The sequence below is a fragment of the Rhineura floridana genome, chromosome 14 (genome assembly GCF_030035675.1).
Source record: "Rhineura floridana isolate rRhiFlo1 chromosome 14, rRhiFlo1.hap2, whole genome shotgun sequence".
Taxonomy (NCBI): domain Eukaryota; kingdom Metazoa; phylum Chordata; class Lepidosauria; order Squamata; family Rhineuridae; genus Rhineura; species Rhineura floridana.
Window position 1 is genome coordinate 22,700,184 of NC_084493.1, and position 20,486 is coordinate 22,720,669.

A 20,486-nucleotide genomic window follows, 5' to 3' on the forward strand; every position below is an offset into this window, starting at 1 on the left:
CTAACCATCATGCACTCAGCTTGAATATCTGAGGGAAGATTCTGAGCACGTCCAGCTGAATCTGCTCAGATGCTTCTCTCTTTGAGTTGGGGGTGAGGTCTGTGTGTGGATCACCTTGCAAATGTTGCACCCTCACATATTCAAGCTGAACATCTAAACAGAGCTCTGGTAAAAAGGCAGCTTCATGTGCTCAAGGTTACAATTACTACTAGAGATATGGTCCCAACTCAGAATACTAGTATGATGAATAATTGAGAAACAGTCTCAAGTCAGGCTTTTATCAGTGTTTTATTTTTAAAAACAGGTGAATCCACTTTTTATACACATGATTGCACTTCAACAAGTACACACATCACAAATTCATGCATCTACAGGTATGCCACAGTCTAAGAACCCTGTTATGTCTGTGACTCTATAATCAATCTTTAAATCAACATGAAAATTTAGTGTCAAACTGAAACAAATCAGTTGCATAGCATTATCACCATGCTCTAACATTAACACTGAAACAAAAGTTATAAAATTCTGCCTGAATTGAAAGTACAAGAATGTGAACACATCAGTGCAAAAGGATGAGAAATTTACATGATTTAACAAAAAATCACTTAAAAAGTAATCATAATATTTATAAACAAATTTTTTTTACTGCAGTTCATCACCACTTATCGGACTATTCCATCTCTTGTAATCTTTGATAAGATATCCAAGTTTCTCATTATAGATTAAGCCCTTAGAATAATTTTCAGTTTATGTAACTTCTTTTAAATACTGGACATAATTCTCTCATCTCTCAGACATACAATATAAGGAATGAATTCAGCAGCTTAAAACTCAAACATTTACTGTAGTTTGGTTTCCCCTCCCAAAAATATAAATATATACTGTATATATTTTAGGTTTTGCTGTACTTTTACAAAAGTTTTCACTAGATGGCAGCAGTGCATCTTAGAGCTTTGTTAATTTGAACAGCTACATTAAGTAAAAAATGCTGCATGCATGATCGGACTTTTTACTTGTAATACTTAATATTCTCAAAGAAAAAAAGCAACATTCACAGCACATAAAGGCAAAATAGTTTACACCCTCTATAGTGAAGCATTATTATATATATCAGCTAGTCATCTCTAGAAGAGACGCTAAATAAGGCATGCTTTAGACAGTCACTGTTGCTCACTTAAAAAGAAAAACATCAGAGATAGGGCTGGAGTTTGAAAACCAACCATTCCAATTATTCAATTTAGCAGATGATATTTCCATCCGTTTCCCAAACTTAAAGCTCTGAAAAATGAGAACAGGTCAATGGTTACATCCCAAACATAATATCATCATAATGAAACAAGGTATAATGCATATAAAACCAACTTGCATTTTATCTGGTTTTTAAGAGTTGTGTTCTGTCAGTATGTTATCTTATCTCCTAGGCTATCTGCTAGGTAAGTTATGTAGAAAAAAATGTCGAGAAGCACCAGAAATAAATTCAAAGCTGCTTCAAAGTTGCTAACACACATCAAAATACTACAAAAACAGTATCGTATAATTAGAGCAGGTTAAAAGAATCAGAAAAGCAGGAAGATAAAAATATTAAACTGCACTGAAAGTTCAGTGGGGTAAAAAGGTCTCAATGGCATGTCTGAAACTTAAAAGAGTGAGCCAATCGCACCTCTCAGAGGTTTTCCATAATTTGGGTGCTGCAAAAGAAGGTATGGACAAACCAACTGTGGTTGTATAAGTGATGGGTGTAAAGGAGGATGTCCCATGTCAAATGCGGTGGGTGGGCAGGATCATAAGGGAGGTGGTGGTCCTTCAGATGCCTACAAAGCCCTAAATGGTTTGAGAGAAGGGTAAGAGACAGCATTGTGAACTGAGCCTGGAAATGAACTGGAAGACAGTGCAGATGAAACCAAACTGGATTGGTATGATCAGTGAAGTGACCATACAAGGACCATACAACTCCCCTGTTAAAAAAGCTCCACTGGTTGCCAGTCTGTTTCCGAACACAATTCAAAGTGCTGGTGATGACCTATAAAGCCCTTTACGGCTTAGGTACAGGCTATCTATCAGACCGTATCTCCGTGTATGAACCTGCCCAGGCCCTGAGATCTTCAGGAGAGGCTCTTCTCACGCCCTCTGAAGTACGACTGGTGGGGACGCGTGATAGGGCCTTCTTGATGGCTGCCCCTAGGCTTTGGAATTCCCTTTCCTAGGGATGTCAGAATGACCCCCTCCTTGCAGTCCTTCCGGCGTTAAGCAAAGACCTTTCTATTCCAACAAGCCTTTGGTATTGACGGCTGCTAAAGATAGGGCTTGACGGGAACTGCATTGCTAATGCCTAATTCCTCCATTTTTAAACTGGTTTTTTGATTCTCTTTTAGCTATAAGTATGAATGGTTTTAATATTGGAATTAGTTTAATTTTATTTTAATCTAGACTCTGTATGTTTTAATTATATGTGTTTTTTATCTGGAAGCCACCGCGAGTTCCAGTTTTGGAAGGATGGCGGGGTATAAATAAAGACGACAACAACAACAACAAGAAGTGTGCTCCAGAGACCAATCTGGCAGCCACATTTTGCACCAGCTCACATTTCCACATGCTTTTCAGAGGCAGCCCCACAGAGTGCATTGTAGTAATCCAATCTGGTTGTGAACAGGGCACGTGTAACAGTGACTCACCAGCTAAAACTGCAAAAGTACTCCTAGTCATGGCTACCATCTGGCATCCAGGAGTTAGACTGGGTCTGAAAAGCACTCCCAGGCTACATACCCAATCTTTCAAGGGGAGCAACAACTCTATCCAGAAAGTTATTTCTGAACCCATTTTTCTAGTTCTTCCCAACTTCTAAACCGTTTGAGATACATATCAACTAGGTGTGCCTTAGCACACTGTTTCTAGCAAGTGTGCTGAAATCTAATACTGCAGCTGATCAGGTTGCCTCACTTATGTAGTCAGTTTGCCCTCTGTTCCTTTACTCAGGTTTTTTTTTTTAAGACAAAATAAAAGCTATAGTTCACAAAACTCAGATTTTAGAGACTGACTTACATAAGCATTATTTTAATTTGTGTTTCTCTGGCGTAGATTTTTGTCTTTGTGATTGTTTGTAGAGTTGGTTTTCCTAGGGGAGAAAAAAGGCATAGAATTGTGAAAAAGTCAGCATGAATAAATCTTTTTAAGACACTATATGGAATGAGAACAGTACAAAAGAAAAGCAGTATTTGTACAAAAGCTCCAAAGCCTTCTGGACAGGCCAGTGGTCAGGTTCCATAGTAGTATTCTTAATGACTGCTGTATGAACAATTTAGACTATTCACAAAGTGCATCAATTTCTGTCCAGGCCACAGTGTATACCAGAGATGGGGAACCTTTGTGCCCCAAAGAGGCTCCCAATTCCCATCAGCCCCAACCAGCAAACCCAACGGTCAGGGATGATAGCAGCTGTAGTCCAACATCACCTGGAGAGATACAGTTCCCCATTCCTGGAATATACCAATACCTTTAAACGAGGTACTGATAGACAGAAAGCATGTCCTGCTCTATTGTCTCTGCTGAGAGACCAGTTCCAATGAGCTCCTCTTTTCTATGAACTGCACTGTTCAAGCTGGACTTTATTAGAACTTTGTAAGAAATCCTATTAATAAGATCTACTGCCTGAGCTTGCTTATTTTCTTCTTTCCCCTTCATCTCTTTCTCTTTGTATTGTGTCTTTTAAGCCTGTGGACAGGGACTACCTTATTATCATGGATCTGATGTAAGCTGGTCCGAGACCCTTTCACTTGAGAAGGGTAAGAATTCTTCAAACAAATAAAAGCCTTACTTAGGTTTGTGTATCTCATTTCCACTTAAGAGTTCACTGAAGTTTAAATGGCTCATTTTCAAACTAAAGACCGAGTCACGCTTCCAAACTGTCTACTGAAAGTTTACAGTGCAGCTCATGTTCTGTCTGATAGTTAATCATAAGACATGCAGAGATACCCTTCACTGATGTAACATGAAATTTAGAAAGCTAGTTTATAGAATTATCTGCAACTTCTACATAATAGCTTTGGACTCACACATTCCTGTCCTTGTGTACACTTCAGCTTTTTTGTAGAGAAATATAGAAGTCAACAAGAGAGGACATATGAACTGGAAGTACACAATGTATAAAAAGCACATGTTAAGATCGCCCAGATCAAGGAGGTTCAAAAAAACACATTTGCTCATAGCCACAAATTGATGCCCTGGTTAAATAACATGCCATTAAGGGCAAGAACTTCTTAGATTTGCATTTCCTTCCTTTTCAGCATTTAAAAATTGGACCAATATTACGTATCAACACTATTTATTGGTTTCATTTGGATTCCTGCTTGTTATGTCAACTCTTAAAGTAGCTGGAAGGGGACTTGTCACTTTTTACTTTCTAACACTGAAACTCAACAAATCCTCAACACATCAGTAATTCTATTGTGCTGACTGCATAAGCCAAGTCCAATGCTAGTCTTTCCAAAGTAACTTAAAAACAAGTTTGTAAATGAAGATAACGTAAATTATTATGGGCTTTGTAAGAAACATGCTGCACTGGAATTAAGTTGCTGCACTGAGAAATTTTGAACTATTGCTATTGAAACTGTATTTTACAGGGTTATGTTTTGATGGATTAAAAATATAAGAAGAGCCTGCTGGATCAAGCCAATGGCGCATCTAGTCCAGCATCCTGTTCTCACAGTGGCCAACCAATTGCTGATGGGAAACCCATAAGCAAGTCCTGAGTACAAACAGCACTCTCCTCTCCTGTGGTTTCCAACAGCTGTTATTTGGAAGCATACTGCCTCCGCTTATGGAGACAGAGCATAGCCTCCATGGCTAGTAGCCACAGATAGCATGAATTTGTCTAATCCTCTTTCAAAACATATTGCAAGCTCCCTTGTGTGCCCTAAAAATAAATGAATGAATGAATGAATGAATAGCAACAACAACCAACCCTCCAAACATCAAGTCTTCTTTACTCTCTGAATTCAGCTTCTATTTAGGCCACTGGCATTCCTACAATGATTTTAAGCCCTAACACAATAATTTTTCAAATTGGGTTTTGGAATCCCTGGGTTCCTTAGAGGTTACAAGGGGCTTTCATTGAGAAGATCAGTAACACCAGAGAAGCTTTGCTGAAGCTATTTAGAACCTGGTGTAATATTGACAAATCAAAATTAGAAGCTGGTGTAACACTGTCAAAACAAAACAAAACAAGCTGTGCCAATCAAGGTTCTGGAAGCTGTATTACTGGACTAACTGAAGCTTCCACACCATCTTAAAAGGGAGCCCCACACGTGACACAATGTCCTGGAATCATGGTAAATAAGTTATCATGGGATGGATCCCCTGGAAGATGGAAAAGTTCAAGAACCATTCCCTCAGATATCCAAAATATGTATCCATTAAAAAGTACTTACATTGGCCCAGCTGGTTCATCATCTGCAGCAGATTCATTGCGTTCCAGTGAAGGAAGGAGAAAAGGAAAGACAATTCTAGTTAGGGGCCATAGTAAACTCTTGCTGGATAGCGAACAGTTTTATCTACAAACAGCATTGATTTAAAGGCCATTCTATTTGTTTTGCAAATATTCATGAAGTTATTTTTTTTCTGAATTTGAGTTTAGATGACAAGTATGTTATTCAAAATGGTTTCAGTTAACACTTTGAATGCTCATCATGAAAAACTGCAACTATAGTGGACAGATTGTTGCAATGTGGTCATACTCATCTTGTCCCCAAGTTCCAGTGGTTCAATCTTACAAGATAGATGAGAAGACAAACCAACATTTCAGTTGTAAAATCCTGCTGTTTTGTTTCTAAAAAGTAATGCTTTTTCCCCCTCAACTCTCAATGGGCAAAACACTGGTATACACAGGAAATCATGTACCACCTCTTCTCCTTAACCATCTTTCACATACTGTTGCCTGATATCTTATTAAAATTAAGTTTCAGAAAGGGGAAGAGGCAATTTTGACTGATGCTAAACAAAAGGCAGTCCTTCCGATAGCAGCAAACATTTGTGATTCTGTGTATAAATATGAAAAACGTTTCTGGCTAAACAGCATAAAGGTTACATTAGTGTTACAGCTCACAGAGACTTCAGCTTGTTAGATGGGAGGGCCAGAACGTTGTCCCATTTTTTATTTTTTTTTAGAAAATGGAAAAAAATAGTCAACATGTAGCTTTTCACATTAGCTTCTTTATGATCAACTGGACATTTCATTTATGCTTTAAAATGATGCAGTACATTAAACAACAAAAAGGTACCTTTTAAACAAGGAAAAACCCAATCCACAAACTTGTGCAAAAACATCTGTAGAACTTCTCTGGTTGACAATGTTTTCTGAGTTTCAGCATTTTTTCCAAGCTAAAAAAAATTCTCTTAAATCTTTTTTTTTTTAAACTCAGCAGGATTCCACAAGGGGTCTTAGGGCACACAAAGCAGTTATGGAAACTACAGTCTTAACAGTGTTGGCAACTACATGAGCACACACTAGGAGTAATGTCGATCAAAGCTGAACATTACTCCACCTGTACCTTCGAGGCAACGGATAGGGAAAGCCACCGCCAGCACAGTTATCAGAACAAAAATAAATAAAACATTCAAAATAAAGAGAGCTAACCACAAACCAACAGCTTTACAGCCAAAATAACACACTAGCAACACACTAGTGTCCACAAAAGTCTGTTACTAACAGTAAACTATCAGAACAAGGTACAGAGAGAACTAAGACTAGTAAGGACAACCAGACATCAATGTGCTGTATATACAGTGGAGATATACAGAGACACATCAGGTACTGAAACATAAAGCACATTACAGCAAAACTAAGTCTCCCCTCAAAATGAACACATTTCAGTTCTCAAAAGATTTCAGAGGCAGCCTATGTTATAGACTCTACATGATAAACTATAGATTTGAGAGCCTTTTACTGGAATCTGTGGGACCTTGGGGAGAGCCCTCCACCCCCTCCCCTGGAAATCAGCAGGGTTAGTAGTACCACATTAAAGCAGCCATTCTACTTAAATCCTTGCTTTGGTTACAGCAGCCTATGAAAAAAAGACACTTGAGGTTTTTTCCCTAACCAGATCTGAAAAAGATGCAGGCTCTTGTCCTTCTCATAATTTCTCTGTAAGCTCTGACTTGTACCACCTGAAACGTCCTCAAGCATCCTGGGTGGTAAAAGACTGAGCCTGAAAATGAAGATTTTACTGAATAACAAAATCTTAACAAAAAGATTTTGCATTTTACAAAAGAAAGTCAGGTGAATGCTCTGGCACTGATGCATTAGTGGCCTGTACTGTTTTGCATGCAACAATCAACGTGGACTGGCAGGATGGCCATCACCTCCCTTCTATGTCTAGTAAAGAGTGGCTGTTAAAGAGTGGCCTTTGTATGCCACTACCTTGTGGGTCAGTCACTTAGTCGTTACAAAATCAGTCCCAGCACGGTACAATATGTGACAGACAAAAGGACTGAATCCTAGAGAAGTTGACCAATAAAAGGGAGGAACAGAACTACAGAAAAATGGTACAAATTAGAAAATGAAGATTCAACAGCAAACTTAAACCCAAATTAGTTGTGAACGTGAATGAGAAAAACTAAGAAAAGTGTTAACATTATGAACTGTGCATTGTATAGACTGAAGCGGAGATTAAACAAACTCCAAAGCATGCAGATCTCTCACTTACCACCATTTTTAAAGGAATGATGCAATTGAAGGGGGGAAAAAAAGAAGTCATAGTAACTGACAAATAACAATACAACTCAAACAGCATGATCTAGTAATTCTCTAGTTTGCTAGTATTTGAGCTAGTGGCCACCCAAGACAAGAAATGCCTCTGCATTCCAATTTGATGGGTGCAAGTCCAGAATAATGTGCCTTGACTATTTTCATACTGCTGCCCCAGGGCTCTTGCTCTGCAACAATGTGCTTCTATCTTGGAAGATGGCCTGCCAATTTCATCATTAGATTTTTACACTATAAAATCAACTGCAGGAACAGGATACATGTGCATTTTAAAAAGATGTTATTTGCTCAGCAGTTCTTAAGGGTCACGTTTCCAAAATGAAAAGCTTGCATCATGTAGTGTAGAGGTGGAGAGGACATTATACAGCCTGCCTACCTGTCTGAAAGTAATTCTGTCTTCTCTTTTACACTTGTGTGTCCACAGTACAACACCCCTAAATCTGAAGGGCACAGGTATGTTAAAAAAAAAATCCTCTGAAGCAAGGCCCCAATGATTTCCTAGCTGACATTTAATCATATTTCTAAAAAGAAACATGCAAAATTTTACACAAACATGCCCTTCAGAATCTTACGGGCTTACATCCTACACACCCTTTACAAAAACTGCAAATTCAAACTTTAAAACAGATGCTTGTAGCTGTTTTGGGGATATTTTAGTGATATTTTAGGGATATCACTGATGAGCACAGGAATTTCATCCTAAACTAGGTACTTTTTTTTAGAGCAGCTATACACAGCTCTTAAGCTGAAAGGGCTCCCAGAGTGGCTTACATACAATCAATTAAAATAAAACAGTCCCAGTCTGGAGGCTTATACTTCTAACAAACTGTAATCCAAAGGCTGAAATTGCTCCCTCACATCTTGAAATAGTTTTTTTTGGGGGGGGGGGGGAGAACACCAGATCAGGAGAGAAGTGATAAGGTGGAAGCAAGGTAAAGTGAGCAAAAAGAACCACTTTCTTCTTACTGGCATACCCACGTCTCTGCATTAATATTCATCATCCTTCACAGGAAACAGCCGGGGGGGGGAGCAGGAGGCAAATCAAAACCAGCAAAAGGTGCCCTCCTTTTACAGATGTGCTCTAGTCCATTTCCTCCAATTTCACATAATGTGGAAAAGGAAGATGACATCGCCTTCATTGCCTGTGCAGCAATAAATCTACGAGGGATGGAGGAGGGTGAACTTTCACCTTGCCCCTTGTGAGCCACCAATAAAACTAGTTGTCAACTGGGATGTTAAATGAAGGGAACAAAATCCATGAAAATCCATCCAAGTATTTTAAGCTGAAATGAAAGCCCTAATTTTTTGGACATTATACCAAACAAAGGCAAACCTTGAGCAAGAAAAAGGCAAATGCTTGGTTGGGGGAGGTGCGAAAAGGATGGGTGGCAGCTGTAAGGAAGAATCCTGGGAACCATGACACTGTGAATTTGACATGGGTGCTTTGATTAGCTATATTATTGATCAATTGATCATATTATTAATCAATTAAAAACAAAAAAATTCAGAGATGTCTGACATCCTTCGGGCTATATCCCCCATTGCAAAGTTTTAGCATGCGAAGTGACAAATGTGTGGCAATCCCACGCATGTATCATGTTACACATGCATGGACTGCACATTCTTTCACAAAAATGCCTTTCAGATAATAATTAGCACATGACAGATGTCCAATTTTAGCATGTACTGATGCCATACATATATTGTCTACCTGAGTGTATCACTTCCATATTAGGTTTTGGCAAAGAGGGAAGCTGTGCAAGGCTGGTCCATAAACCATTTTTTATTTCAGGGTCCATGAGTCCTACTTCAGATTTTTTTTAAAAAATCCATAGCATTCTTACACGTTTGGGTGGGGTGGGTAGGGAGAGGAAGGGAAACATCAATAGAAAGGCAAGAACTGAAGTATAGAAGTGGTCCGAATTCTGTTTTTCATGAAAGGCAACCATATCTGCTCCAAATTAACATAAAGCTCTACATTCTACACCAAAAAGCAGAAATACTTTCAACTCATTTTCCTGCTCAATTCCAAGAATCACAACCCTCAGCAACAGCACTGGAAACAAAATAGAGTAAGCTTGAGAGCTTCCAAGTGATATTACTTTAAGAACCCTCAGACTTAACACAGCTGAAAATTTTAAAATAAAAAGCAACATTTGAGAGATGACATTAAAGTGCTTTTGATAAAAGTTTTACAGAAGCTTATCATCGTATTTATCAGTAGAATGAAATGCCTAGGATACATAAAATGGTATCTGATGAAGAATATCTCCAAATACCAAATAATGCAACCCATCTGAAAGGGAATGGAGGGACAAATCTCTAGAAGCAACAATGTCAGTCCAGTCAGTCCACTTAGATTGGAGACAGCACCCATCAAAACTAACAGTTGGGTAAGGGGTAAGGCAACTAACGAAGCTATGCTCTCTGGGCTGTTGGCATACTAAAACCCCTCATCAGTTCCTTTTCATTCAGAAGTAAAGTCAGTTTTCATGAAGTATAGCTACCTTTTGCTAGGGAGATTAGATGTGCACGGAAGTGAAGGATAGGGGGAAAAAGGGAGAAGAGGACAATTTAAAAGGTCTCTTAACGTTACTGTTTATAAATTAGGATCAAGGCAAGAAAAACAAGCATTGGAATGAAAGTAGGCCAATGGAATGAGACTGTTGCACAGCAATGCACACATGAATTTTTAATCTATATTGTTAACAAATTAAGAAAAACGATAAAAGGCATGTGACTATAGCTTAAAAAGTAAAATGTATGCAGAAAAAAGAGATTCAAAAGTACAGACCACTTATTTGCAATGTATTCCTGGAAGAAAAAGCTAAGGAGTTTTTACCTTTTACTTACCCCCAAAATAAACACTTTTAAAAGAAGTTTGTTTATAAACTAATCCAAGAGGAAAAAAAATCCTTTCATTAAGACAATCTTCTTGGCATTTTACCTGGCTCACTATGACTAATTGCTCTGGGGGGGGGAATAACTATAAGAGAAAAATGCTACATGCCACTGTTCAGGTACATCTAGACAGTGTCCATGTTTGTACAATCAAATCCTGTCTTAAAACAGGATATTCACAAGCTCCATGTACCTTCCCACAATGGGGAAAAGATTGAAGCTGCAGCTAAGCATAGCTTCACATTTTTAGCTTCACATTTTGCCCCTTTATGGGGGCCAATGTGATGTAGTGGTAAAAGTGTTGGACTAGGCCATGGAAGACCAGGGTTCAAATTCCCACTTGGGCTTGAAGTCCACTGGGTGACCTTGGGCCGGTTATTATCTCTCAGCCTAGGATAAAATCGAGAGAAGCTCCTTGAAGTAAAGGTGGGTTATAATAATAATAATAATAATAATAATAATAATAATAATAATAATAATAATAATAATAATAATAATAACAATAATAATAAAGAAAATGTCCAGACTGGCACCTTTGCTTAATGGCTTCCAAACAAGCCAGGATTCACAAGCCAGCTTTAAACCATGGCTTTATATTCTGGCTTGTTTGGAAGTAATTGACCATAGTTTCTCAGTTTGGACACATCAAGAAGCTATGGTTAACTGTGGCTTTTTGGCTTCTTTCCATGCTCACACGAGGCAGCTGTGTGTGGCTGTATGGAGCGTGATCAAATCCTGGCTTAATTAGCCAGAATTTGATAATTTGAACCAATATAATTATACATATTGGAGCTACTTAAGACCACTTTGTCCACTCTCTAGATCTAAATGCCAAGAAAAAAAGGTGCCAATCATAAACAACTCTTGCAGACAGAGGCACATTCAGTCATCTCCAGTTCTAAAATGCCCAATAGTATTTATAAGAAATAGTAATTTGAAGTCATATAGGAAGAAGAGGAGGATCATATAATGAGAGGCAGTTGGTCGCTTCTGTTACTTAGTCAAGTTGAATTTTCAGAAGACAAGAATCTCACTGCCTCCATGAGCAGCACATTACAGGGAACAACAGGCTGCTGCTTTTTTGTCTGAACTGCAGGCAAGCAGCACAGATGTAGGGGTGCTTGGTTGTGCTCACTATGGGTAGGTGGCCTTCTTTCTCAACCCCCTTCCCCAGAAGTAAGTCCAACTAAAGCATGGAGGAACAATAGGATGAGGCTGAGAATGAGTTTGTCACTCTGGATAGTTGTCCTAGCAATAAGTACCATGCTCTTTCACTACAATAAAAAAAGCTTCAACAAACATAGCAGAAGACCACGTGCTTCATTTATTCAGAATACCAATTTTCACAGGACATAATATATACCAGTGTCTATGGAGGGAAACTGGGGGAAAAAAGTGTGTGGTAACCAGCAGCCCCTGGTTTAAGTTAATCAACTTGAGGCAATTTTGTAACAGGAACTCCTTGCCCTTAAGTACAGGGTTCATTGCACATTTGGTGCATCAGAGTGCCAAGATAAAGAATGCTCAGCCACTTGCACATTAGAACACCAATTGCACTAATACCGCCCAGGTGGTAGCATCTCTCAACTGAATCTGAACAAAGTTAGTACCTTAGTTGGACTGTCACTGAAGAGGCAAAAGGAATCTATTGATGCGGGCCTTTCACAAAACCATTTAAAACAAATAAGTTTTATAATAATATGAAGAATGTTTCCCATACAAGGTATGTAACTTATCTCATAGGGAAGCAGAAGACACTAACATAACAAAAAGGCAGCATGAGTCCTTGAGTACTCTTTCATTTGAAAACTGGTTGTTCTGATCTTTATGTTGCTGTCTAGATTGTCACTCCTTGTAGTGTTGGAATGTATGAGGTTCAACTCCAATTTGGTGGGTTGAGGCTGCATGGGGGTTAATAAGGGTAGCTAGAGAGCTACACCTCTTGCTGGTTGAGGCTATCCCTATCTCTTTGATCCTGCCGTCTCTTCCCTTCCTGCTAGGCTGATAAGCAAAGGAATGTTGATCTCAGTTCCTTCCCGCCTTTCTCAGTGTTCTCTTTCTCTCGAGAGGGGAGCAGACATCTTCTCTTTGTCTCTCCTCTCAACCAGGATGAGGGTGAGTACTGGGACCAGTGCTCATTGCTCCAGCATAGCCAGTTAAGCTAGATATAGAACTCTTTCCTATCAAGCATGTACTTCCAGAGTAAAGTAGTTGTTTCTTATTTTAAAGCTTAAAGTCTCTGTCTGACTAATTTACAGGGAAGGTAGAATCTTAGCAAAGATTCAAACACACATACACAGCTCGCTCAATACTCTCCATTCCGCAGCGCTACGCAACTTTGCTACGCATCTCAATAGAGATAAATTCCGACATGTAGTAGGTAAGATGCACACAGAGAGCTCATGAAAGAGTGGATGAAGATAACAGGTTAAGTCTGGTTTTCCTGAGTACATGCCATCAAGCAGAAAGGGTTCTCTCCTCTTGCTTCAAATACTGTAAATGATTTTGGCCATCTCTGCACAGGCCAATTAGCTTTGAAAAATTAAGATTTCTGATAAAAACTATTATTTTGGGAGGAAAAAATGGAAAATGTTCATGAGATCTCTAGTAGAGGTGTATCACTAAACAAAGGTTTTCTTCTGATGTAGTTAACTGGAAGTCAAAGTCAGCAAAGACACATAGGATAACACAATTCAGTCAAGTAACAGTGAAACAATTCTTTGCTGGGGGAGAAGCAAAGAGAGTAATCACCAGTTCACATCTGGAGGGCTCCGGTTATTAACTACTGCAAGGGTACTACATGCTCAGATTGTTAAGGATATGATTGTCTGCATGTAGTACAATATTATGTAAAGATCAGTCTAAAAAGGGAAAACAAATAAACAACATCTGGGGTAAGAGACAATATTACACACCATCTACACCACTTGTTACAAATGGATGAAATCAGCAAAGTTGGAACTGGCCTAGTTAGGCTGTGATCCACAAACCAGTTAAAACTGAGCACATACTTAATCCATTCAATTAACTGCTGTAGCTATTCAGGAATGCAACAGACAGCCTAGGTTATCTGTCAGGCACATGCTCACATCCATGGACCTTCCCTATATATAGCAAAATGATAATTATTCAAGCTCTCCTTTGGTATTTCTTGACTTCAGCCATTATTGTGATTATTAACTGAGCTTCCCTTTTACCCCCCCCCTTCTGAATACTTTCAATTTAGGATGGTTTTCCTCACATCAACGGTTGAACAAACAAATAAAAATATCTATGAAGTCAAAAGGAAAAGGCAGCCAACTCCTGACAGGTGTGCAACATGAAACCTATATGAAACTCCCTTTAATGAAAGGGGTATGGTAGATACTGAAATTTCTTCAGAACATGCAACTTTGAAGCTTCAGAACTTCCATTAAGCTTAGAATGAAGCATCAATCTCATAGCTAGGAAATATGCTACAATACAAAACCTAATTGTAAGCTATTTGGCCAAGAGCACCCGGATGCCATCAGTATCAGGCAACAGCCCTTCTTACCTGCTTTCCTGGGTTCTCAAGCAATTGAGAACACAACAGGAAATACTCCAGAATTTCCACACACTTAATTACTGGCACATGCATCTTTCCAAAAAGTGCATTAAAATGAACCCAGCACAGCACTGGCAAATGCTTTTAATCTGATCAAACAGTAACCAGTATCTTTTAAATAAGGCCATGCACAACTGTTTTCATGCCAGACTGCAAGCTGCAGCCAACCAATCTGGCTCTAGACCTGTTTAGGTCTTGTTAAAGGTGGCAAAAAGCTTTAATGTTCATCAAGACTTTCCTATGGAGAAGCCATCCACAGAGGTAATGGCAATAGATATAACACAGCTTTCCCCCTGCTCCCAGCCTTTGGCCGAGTGGAAAGGACTAGCAAAAAGACACACTTCTCTACATTAGTATGCAAACACACACGCAAGCAATCTTCTGAGAGCTGCTGTACAGCCATCCTGCGGTGTTAGCTCTACATGTACATAGACACACACATGCCTAGTAATACCACTGCTAGTTGCACTTTGAAGAAGCAGAGCAAAATAAATAAAATACTTGGGTCTGTTTAAAGTTACTTGTATACTTCTAGGACAGAGAGAGAACTAGTTTCCTCCTGTCACAGAGCATGCAATCTACTTGAGCGAGCATGTCAACATCAATCTTCTGGTATGGCTACACACACATTTTGTAGATAGAAGGGAAATTCCCACTGGATTTTATTCAAAAATACTGACCCCTTTTTTTGTGTACAAACTTACCCACAAAGCTTCCCTTTGAGCATCAGACAAGTGCATCTCAAAAAGGTGAATACTTTGCCAAGTTAGCTGTGCAAAAACAGGACTGTAGGATGGAATCCATTATATCTTAAGTCTAAAGCACTAATTATTTCCAGGACAGTAATAATGCTTTTCCCTTTGTCTTGTATGTACTAAGCAGGCCAGCCCAGAATTATCCCAGCATATTTCCAACTGCCATTTAAAAGCATTATATTGCCTACATGATACTTAATACCATTCACCCTGATCGGGCAACTAGGTAACTTAAACTAGAACCTACAAATGACATTATACAGAGAAATGCCAACCATTTGGTGTGCTTCCATAACAATGTCCATTTGGTTAAAAATGTTTTTGTTACAAATATATTTCCTAGGGTGCCTTTCCTTCCAAGCAATACCCTTTCAAGGTGGCTTACAACATGAAAGGAAGACAATATTAGGTTTCCATTCTAAGTTCTTAGTTTGTTGTTTATCTTTTCATTTTTAAGTTTTTTAAAATAAAGTGTGTATGAACAAGTTTCCCCATTAGAAACAACTGCAGGAGCTTTAGGTAGCCAGCCCTTACAATACCCATGAAAAAGACAGCCTGGTAAGCATTTCAGGTCAAACGTTTCTCAGTTTTGTTGGAAGTATCCAAAACGTTGTTCAGCAAGACACCACTACATTCAGCTGATGAGAGAATGTTGCATTTGATCAAGTCACTTAATAACTTCTAATATTACTTTTAAAACAATGTGTCCCCCTAATATTCTTTCACCAGAGGCAACATAAATCTTTCCAAGTAATATAAAACCACTCTCTCTTTTCTTAGTACTTGTCCAGCAGCTAGGCTAAGGGAATAGTTCCAAAGACAATAGTTTCCAGTATGATTTCTGTTGAACATAACATCAAGTTCTCTCAACTGCAAAAAACACAAATCGCCAGCAGATCCCATGATCTGCAAGCCACATTTTAGGAAGCTGAAATAGCGGTTCTTATACTTTACCCATAATGAGATAGAACAGAGGCAAGGTTTATCATGTAGCCTGCAGCTGTGTGGATTTCTGAGCTACCAATTTATAAGGCTCCAACATTTTGAAAGGAAGCATCCCTGAAGGACAGGAAGGAGTGGCTCCCCTAGGAAATATAATAGTTGAGAAAAAACTCTTACCATCAGGGACCTCATCTGGCCGCTTCCTCTTCTCATAAATCACAATGATAACAACAAGAATGATTAACTCTGCCAGAATCCCCAGGAAGGGCCACAGAGGAGCCAGGTGGCTGCGAACACGCAGGATGGTGACTTCAATCCTGGAGTCAACCGAGTTGGTTGCGTTGCATACATACTCGCCAGGATCCTCATTGATCTGGAGGTTCACAATGATCAATTCAGTGTAGTTCTCTTTATTGGTAATGAAGAAGCGGCCAGTAGAATTCTTGATTGGCTAATGAAAAGCAGACAAAAGAGCACAGGTCAGAAGAAGAATTTTTAGCAAGTACTGTAGAGAACTGGCTCCTTTACCGCAAACTCCTTCTTTTAATCATGCCGATGTTCTCTGCTCTACAGGATTAACACCAACAGTATGGAAAGGAGTGAACAAGAGCAGCCTTTCTAGGTTTAAGGGCTTTCACACGTCTTTGAACCTATTGCCTTCAGACAGTTTGTGGTGAAAAATAGAATTTGTAATACAATAAATATCCAGTCATGACAGTATGAAGGTCCAGCAGAATTTAGACCAGGCAGAAGAGGATACAGAAGGCCATGCTTGTGAAGTACAATGTAGGATTTGACTTAGCATTTTTGTTTTTTTAAAAAAATCTCTATACATTAAAGAGGTTAGTTCTCACCATGACCTTATGAGTGGATGTAAGACCTGAAAAATGTTACCTTGTTTTAACAGCAACACATTCAGCATTTGATTCACAGGCCATAGATCAGTGGTAGCACAGCTGCTTTGCATGCAAGAACTCCCAGGTTTGATCTCCAGCATAAAAAGGGACCAAGCAGTAGGCCTGGGAAAGATCTGTGCTTGAAACCATGGAGATGAGCTGCCCACTGGAAAAGATTTTAAAGGTATTCTCCAACTCAGCAGCTTAATATGCTTTTTTTCCAATCATAAATTTGAGCCAGTGGCTCAGGCTTACTAGCAGTGTCGCATCTTACACTCACCTCAGAAAATCCATTGATCTTCTTATACCAAGTCCATTCAGGGTATGGGAAGCCTACAGACTTGCAATATATCAGTGCATCCTGCCCTTCATTCTTGTTCTCGCTTCGTTTGTGCCCAGTAATATCAGGAGCAGCTAACACACACATGAACACACACAAAAAAGAGAACATAATGCTCTTAAAAATTCATGCTATCCCAAGGCTGCACAGGTATGTCACAAGACCCTCACCAAAATGCACATCAAAACCAAGCCTAATATGAGTGAGGCAAGTTGTTCTGAACTCTTTCTCGCCCGCTGAGCTCCAAACTCTGTCTGAACTTGCTACAACCCCACCATGTGTTGAAAATTACAGATACACCAATTTATTTGGAGAATTCTTTGACAGAACAAGAGAGATGGTCTATTCTGGCAATCAGGTATTCAGGAATATTGAATACTGTTGAATACTCACAAGTGAAGGGGTAGGGAGTAGGAATAAAAGTGGCTACTTTAACAACACTTCCCTCAAGCCTTTCAAAACTATGTGATATTTTGAATCATACTAAGGTATTTGCTATAGAAATCCTAGTCTCCTATGTTAGTAGTGAGTTCAAAATAAGAGTTAAAAGGCTTTGATTATGTTAAAAGCTTCAATTAAGGATTGTCATGATCTTGTGGCAGGCTCCTATTTGACATGGAGTTTTGTCCATCACCAACTCTTGCAGGTTTCTCCTATCAGAAGCTGTGGTATTTGTTTAGCATTATTCCCATCCAAGTAAAAAAGGAAATGGATCCCATGAACTTGAAAGCTAAGAGAGATCCAAAGAAAGTCCATAGTTCATGGATAGTGAGAGCTAGAAGGCATCACACTGCTTGGATTAATTTATGGATTTGTATAAAATTAATCTGACAGCAGTTTGAGTAACCAAACTTACATGCTACAGAAGAGCAAAAACAACACCGGACAAATTTCTGGGAAAACAGAAAACAGACAGCCACGGAGAATAATGGAGTGCAGGGGCAAAATAAACTATTTACCATTCATTCAATATAAAGGCTGCCCACCTTTTTAGGCATGTAGGCACATTTGATTCTTGAATGAGGTGCCACCCCCTCCGGTCACTTTTCTCCCCTCCCTGTTTGCCAAGAGTCAGAAAGAGAGAAAGCCCAGAGGCTTTGTGGGTGTGAGGTGCCCACAGGTGCAATATTGACAACCCTTGCTCTATGTGAATTAACTGAAATCTGGAAAATATCAGAAATAGTGGAATATTTTAGCTGTTTAACAGCATGCTCCTTTTCTTCAATTATGCATCCCCAAAATGGCAAAAAGGCTCCTTCTTCCTTCATGGAAAATATAACACCTAGGAAAAGTAACAGATACTGCCTATGCTTAGATTTCCTTATCTTCAGAGAGATCCCAAGATCTACTCTCAGATATAACCCCCTTACTCTCATTTAGATCAGCAGACCTGATTGCTTTGGCTCACACCTGGGAGTTCTCCCCTGTGAACACTTCTATTCCTGGAGCCTTCGGCAGCTCCTTTTATCTACCCCTATTAAAAGGACATAGCCTAGAGCAGTCACCATCAGGTCCTGTTACCACTCCTTTCACTGCAAGCTATCCCCCTGCCAACCTGAGCAAGGGAACTCCCTTCGAAGATTTGCCAAATATCATTCTGACCATGGATGCAAGCCTCTGGGGGTGGGGTGTACGCTGCCAACACTATACAGCACAGGTCATCTGGTCACCCACACAAGAGCAGATGCAGTATCAACTGGCAGGAGCTCAGGGCTGTCACACTGGCCCTTATAGCCTCCCTTCCTCTACATGCATATTAACAAATTTGGGGGGCACAAGTGCCAAGTCTCTCTAAGCAGAGGATGACTGTATTTCACTGGGCATAATTCAACCTCCTCTCATTTTAGCAAAACACATACAGGGGACCATCAGTACTCAAGCAGACTTCCTTAGCAGGCATGAGATAGGCGGAAAGGGAGAAGCTCCACTCTCCCATGGCTTTCAGGTTGTATGGTACAGCTAGGAAACACCTTGGGACCCTTCTCCTTCATCTGTTCATTTCCATAGAAAGCTACAAATCACCCCAGTTCTTCACCCAGTTGCACTCCAACCTAGAGGAGGACTCAGATGCACTGAATCTCTGCTGGCCCAGAGGCCCACCCTATGCCTTTCCTCCCACCCCCCTAATCTCCAGAATTCATTTTTATTGTATTTTGTACAATGTGTTGGAGCACATGTGTGGAAGGTGATGAATGAATAAGTAAATAGGTCCCTAGGTAAACAAGCATCTAGTACCACCATAGCCACCTGGCACAAGACATGCATGTATTTGGCATACAATACACATCATCTCCCCAAAACATATCAGGTAATGATACTCCATGAGGTTCTCTGCCACATCAGAGCTTTCTCCGCAAACTCCTCCCTCTCCAAAATCTGCAGGGCAGGAACTTGAAGTCTCCATTCACCTTCAATAGATGCTATGGACTGGGCACTTTTGCTTCAGCGGATTGACCCTACAAGGACCTAAGCTAGGGCACATTCCATTGGAAGATGGAAGCCTCCTTCATTCCAAGAACAGTACTTTTCATGGTGAGTGCTCAAAATTCTTCTACTTATGGTGAAGGTTTAGGTATTTACCATGAAATATACTTTTGTATTTGGTGAGAATGAGACATCCATGTCTCGTTTTACACTGCCAGTGCTGGATCTGTCTACATCAGAACTTCACTCACACCATACAGGCTAGGCCTTCTCTGAGGATGGCCAAAACCCAGATAGCCCACATTCGCTCACTTCAGACTTTTGTTTTTCATTCCTGTCACTACTTAGTCTCCAACTCCTCATAACTATCTACCAGCTAGACCAGCTATGGATGGAAACAAGGAATCAGCAGGACTGGTATAGACCTCAAGACCTAGTCACTTGGTTCCTTGTCTCTCTTGGACAGAAGGAGGGATCCATGAATGGACAGATTCCTTGCTCACCCCAAGCAAGAAAGTATTTTCACAGTAAGTACCTCAATGTCCTCTCTTAAATATGAAACTGTCTTCTCTCCTTTTAGCTTCTTCTGCTGAGCAACCCCAAATTTCTTCATTTGATTTAATGCTTCATGTAGGTCATGTGACGATTATTAAAGTGTCAAAGGGCTTTTTGAAGACTGCCAAACCCTTTCCATTTCTGAACCTTTTTATCCCTTGCAACTTATTTAATGCCCCAACTGCCTCCAGAAATAATCATGGTCTTGAGAATAAGGTCAATGAGACTTCAGGAGTGACTGCTGCACAAGGAGAGCTGGGAGAATGGAGTTATTAATTTATAGTTAGATATGATCACACACTCATTTTTTTTAAATTGTGTTTTTAAATTG

General features: G+C 39.6%; 1 protein-coding gene across 1 annotated transcript in view; it reads right to left on the reverse strand.

The window, feature by feature from the left end:
- Positions 1-269: 269 nt before the first annotated feature.
- Positions 270-20,486, reverse strand: part of NPTN (neuroplastin) — a 58,824-nt gene continuing 38,607 nt past the window's right edge. Inside the window, exons 4-8 of the mRNA XM_061594921.1 lie at positions 17,117-17,250; positions 16,118-16,391; positions 5,424-5,445; positions 3,040-3,112; positions 270-1,278 (exon numbers count right to left, since the gene is read on the reverse strand). Coding sequence (XP_061450905.1) covers positions 3,052-3,112; positions 5,424-5,445; positions 16,118-16,391; positions 17,117-17,250 — 491 coding nt within the window. The 3' untranslated portion in view covers positions 270-1,278; positions 3,040-3,051. The remainder of the gene's footprint in view (positions 1,279-3,039; positions 3,113-5,423; positions 5,446-16,117; positions 16,392-17,116; positions 17,251-20,486) is intronic.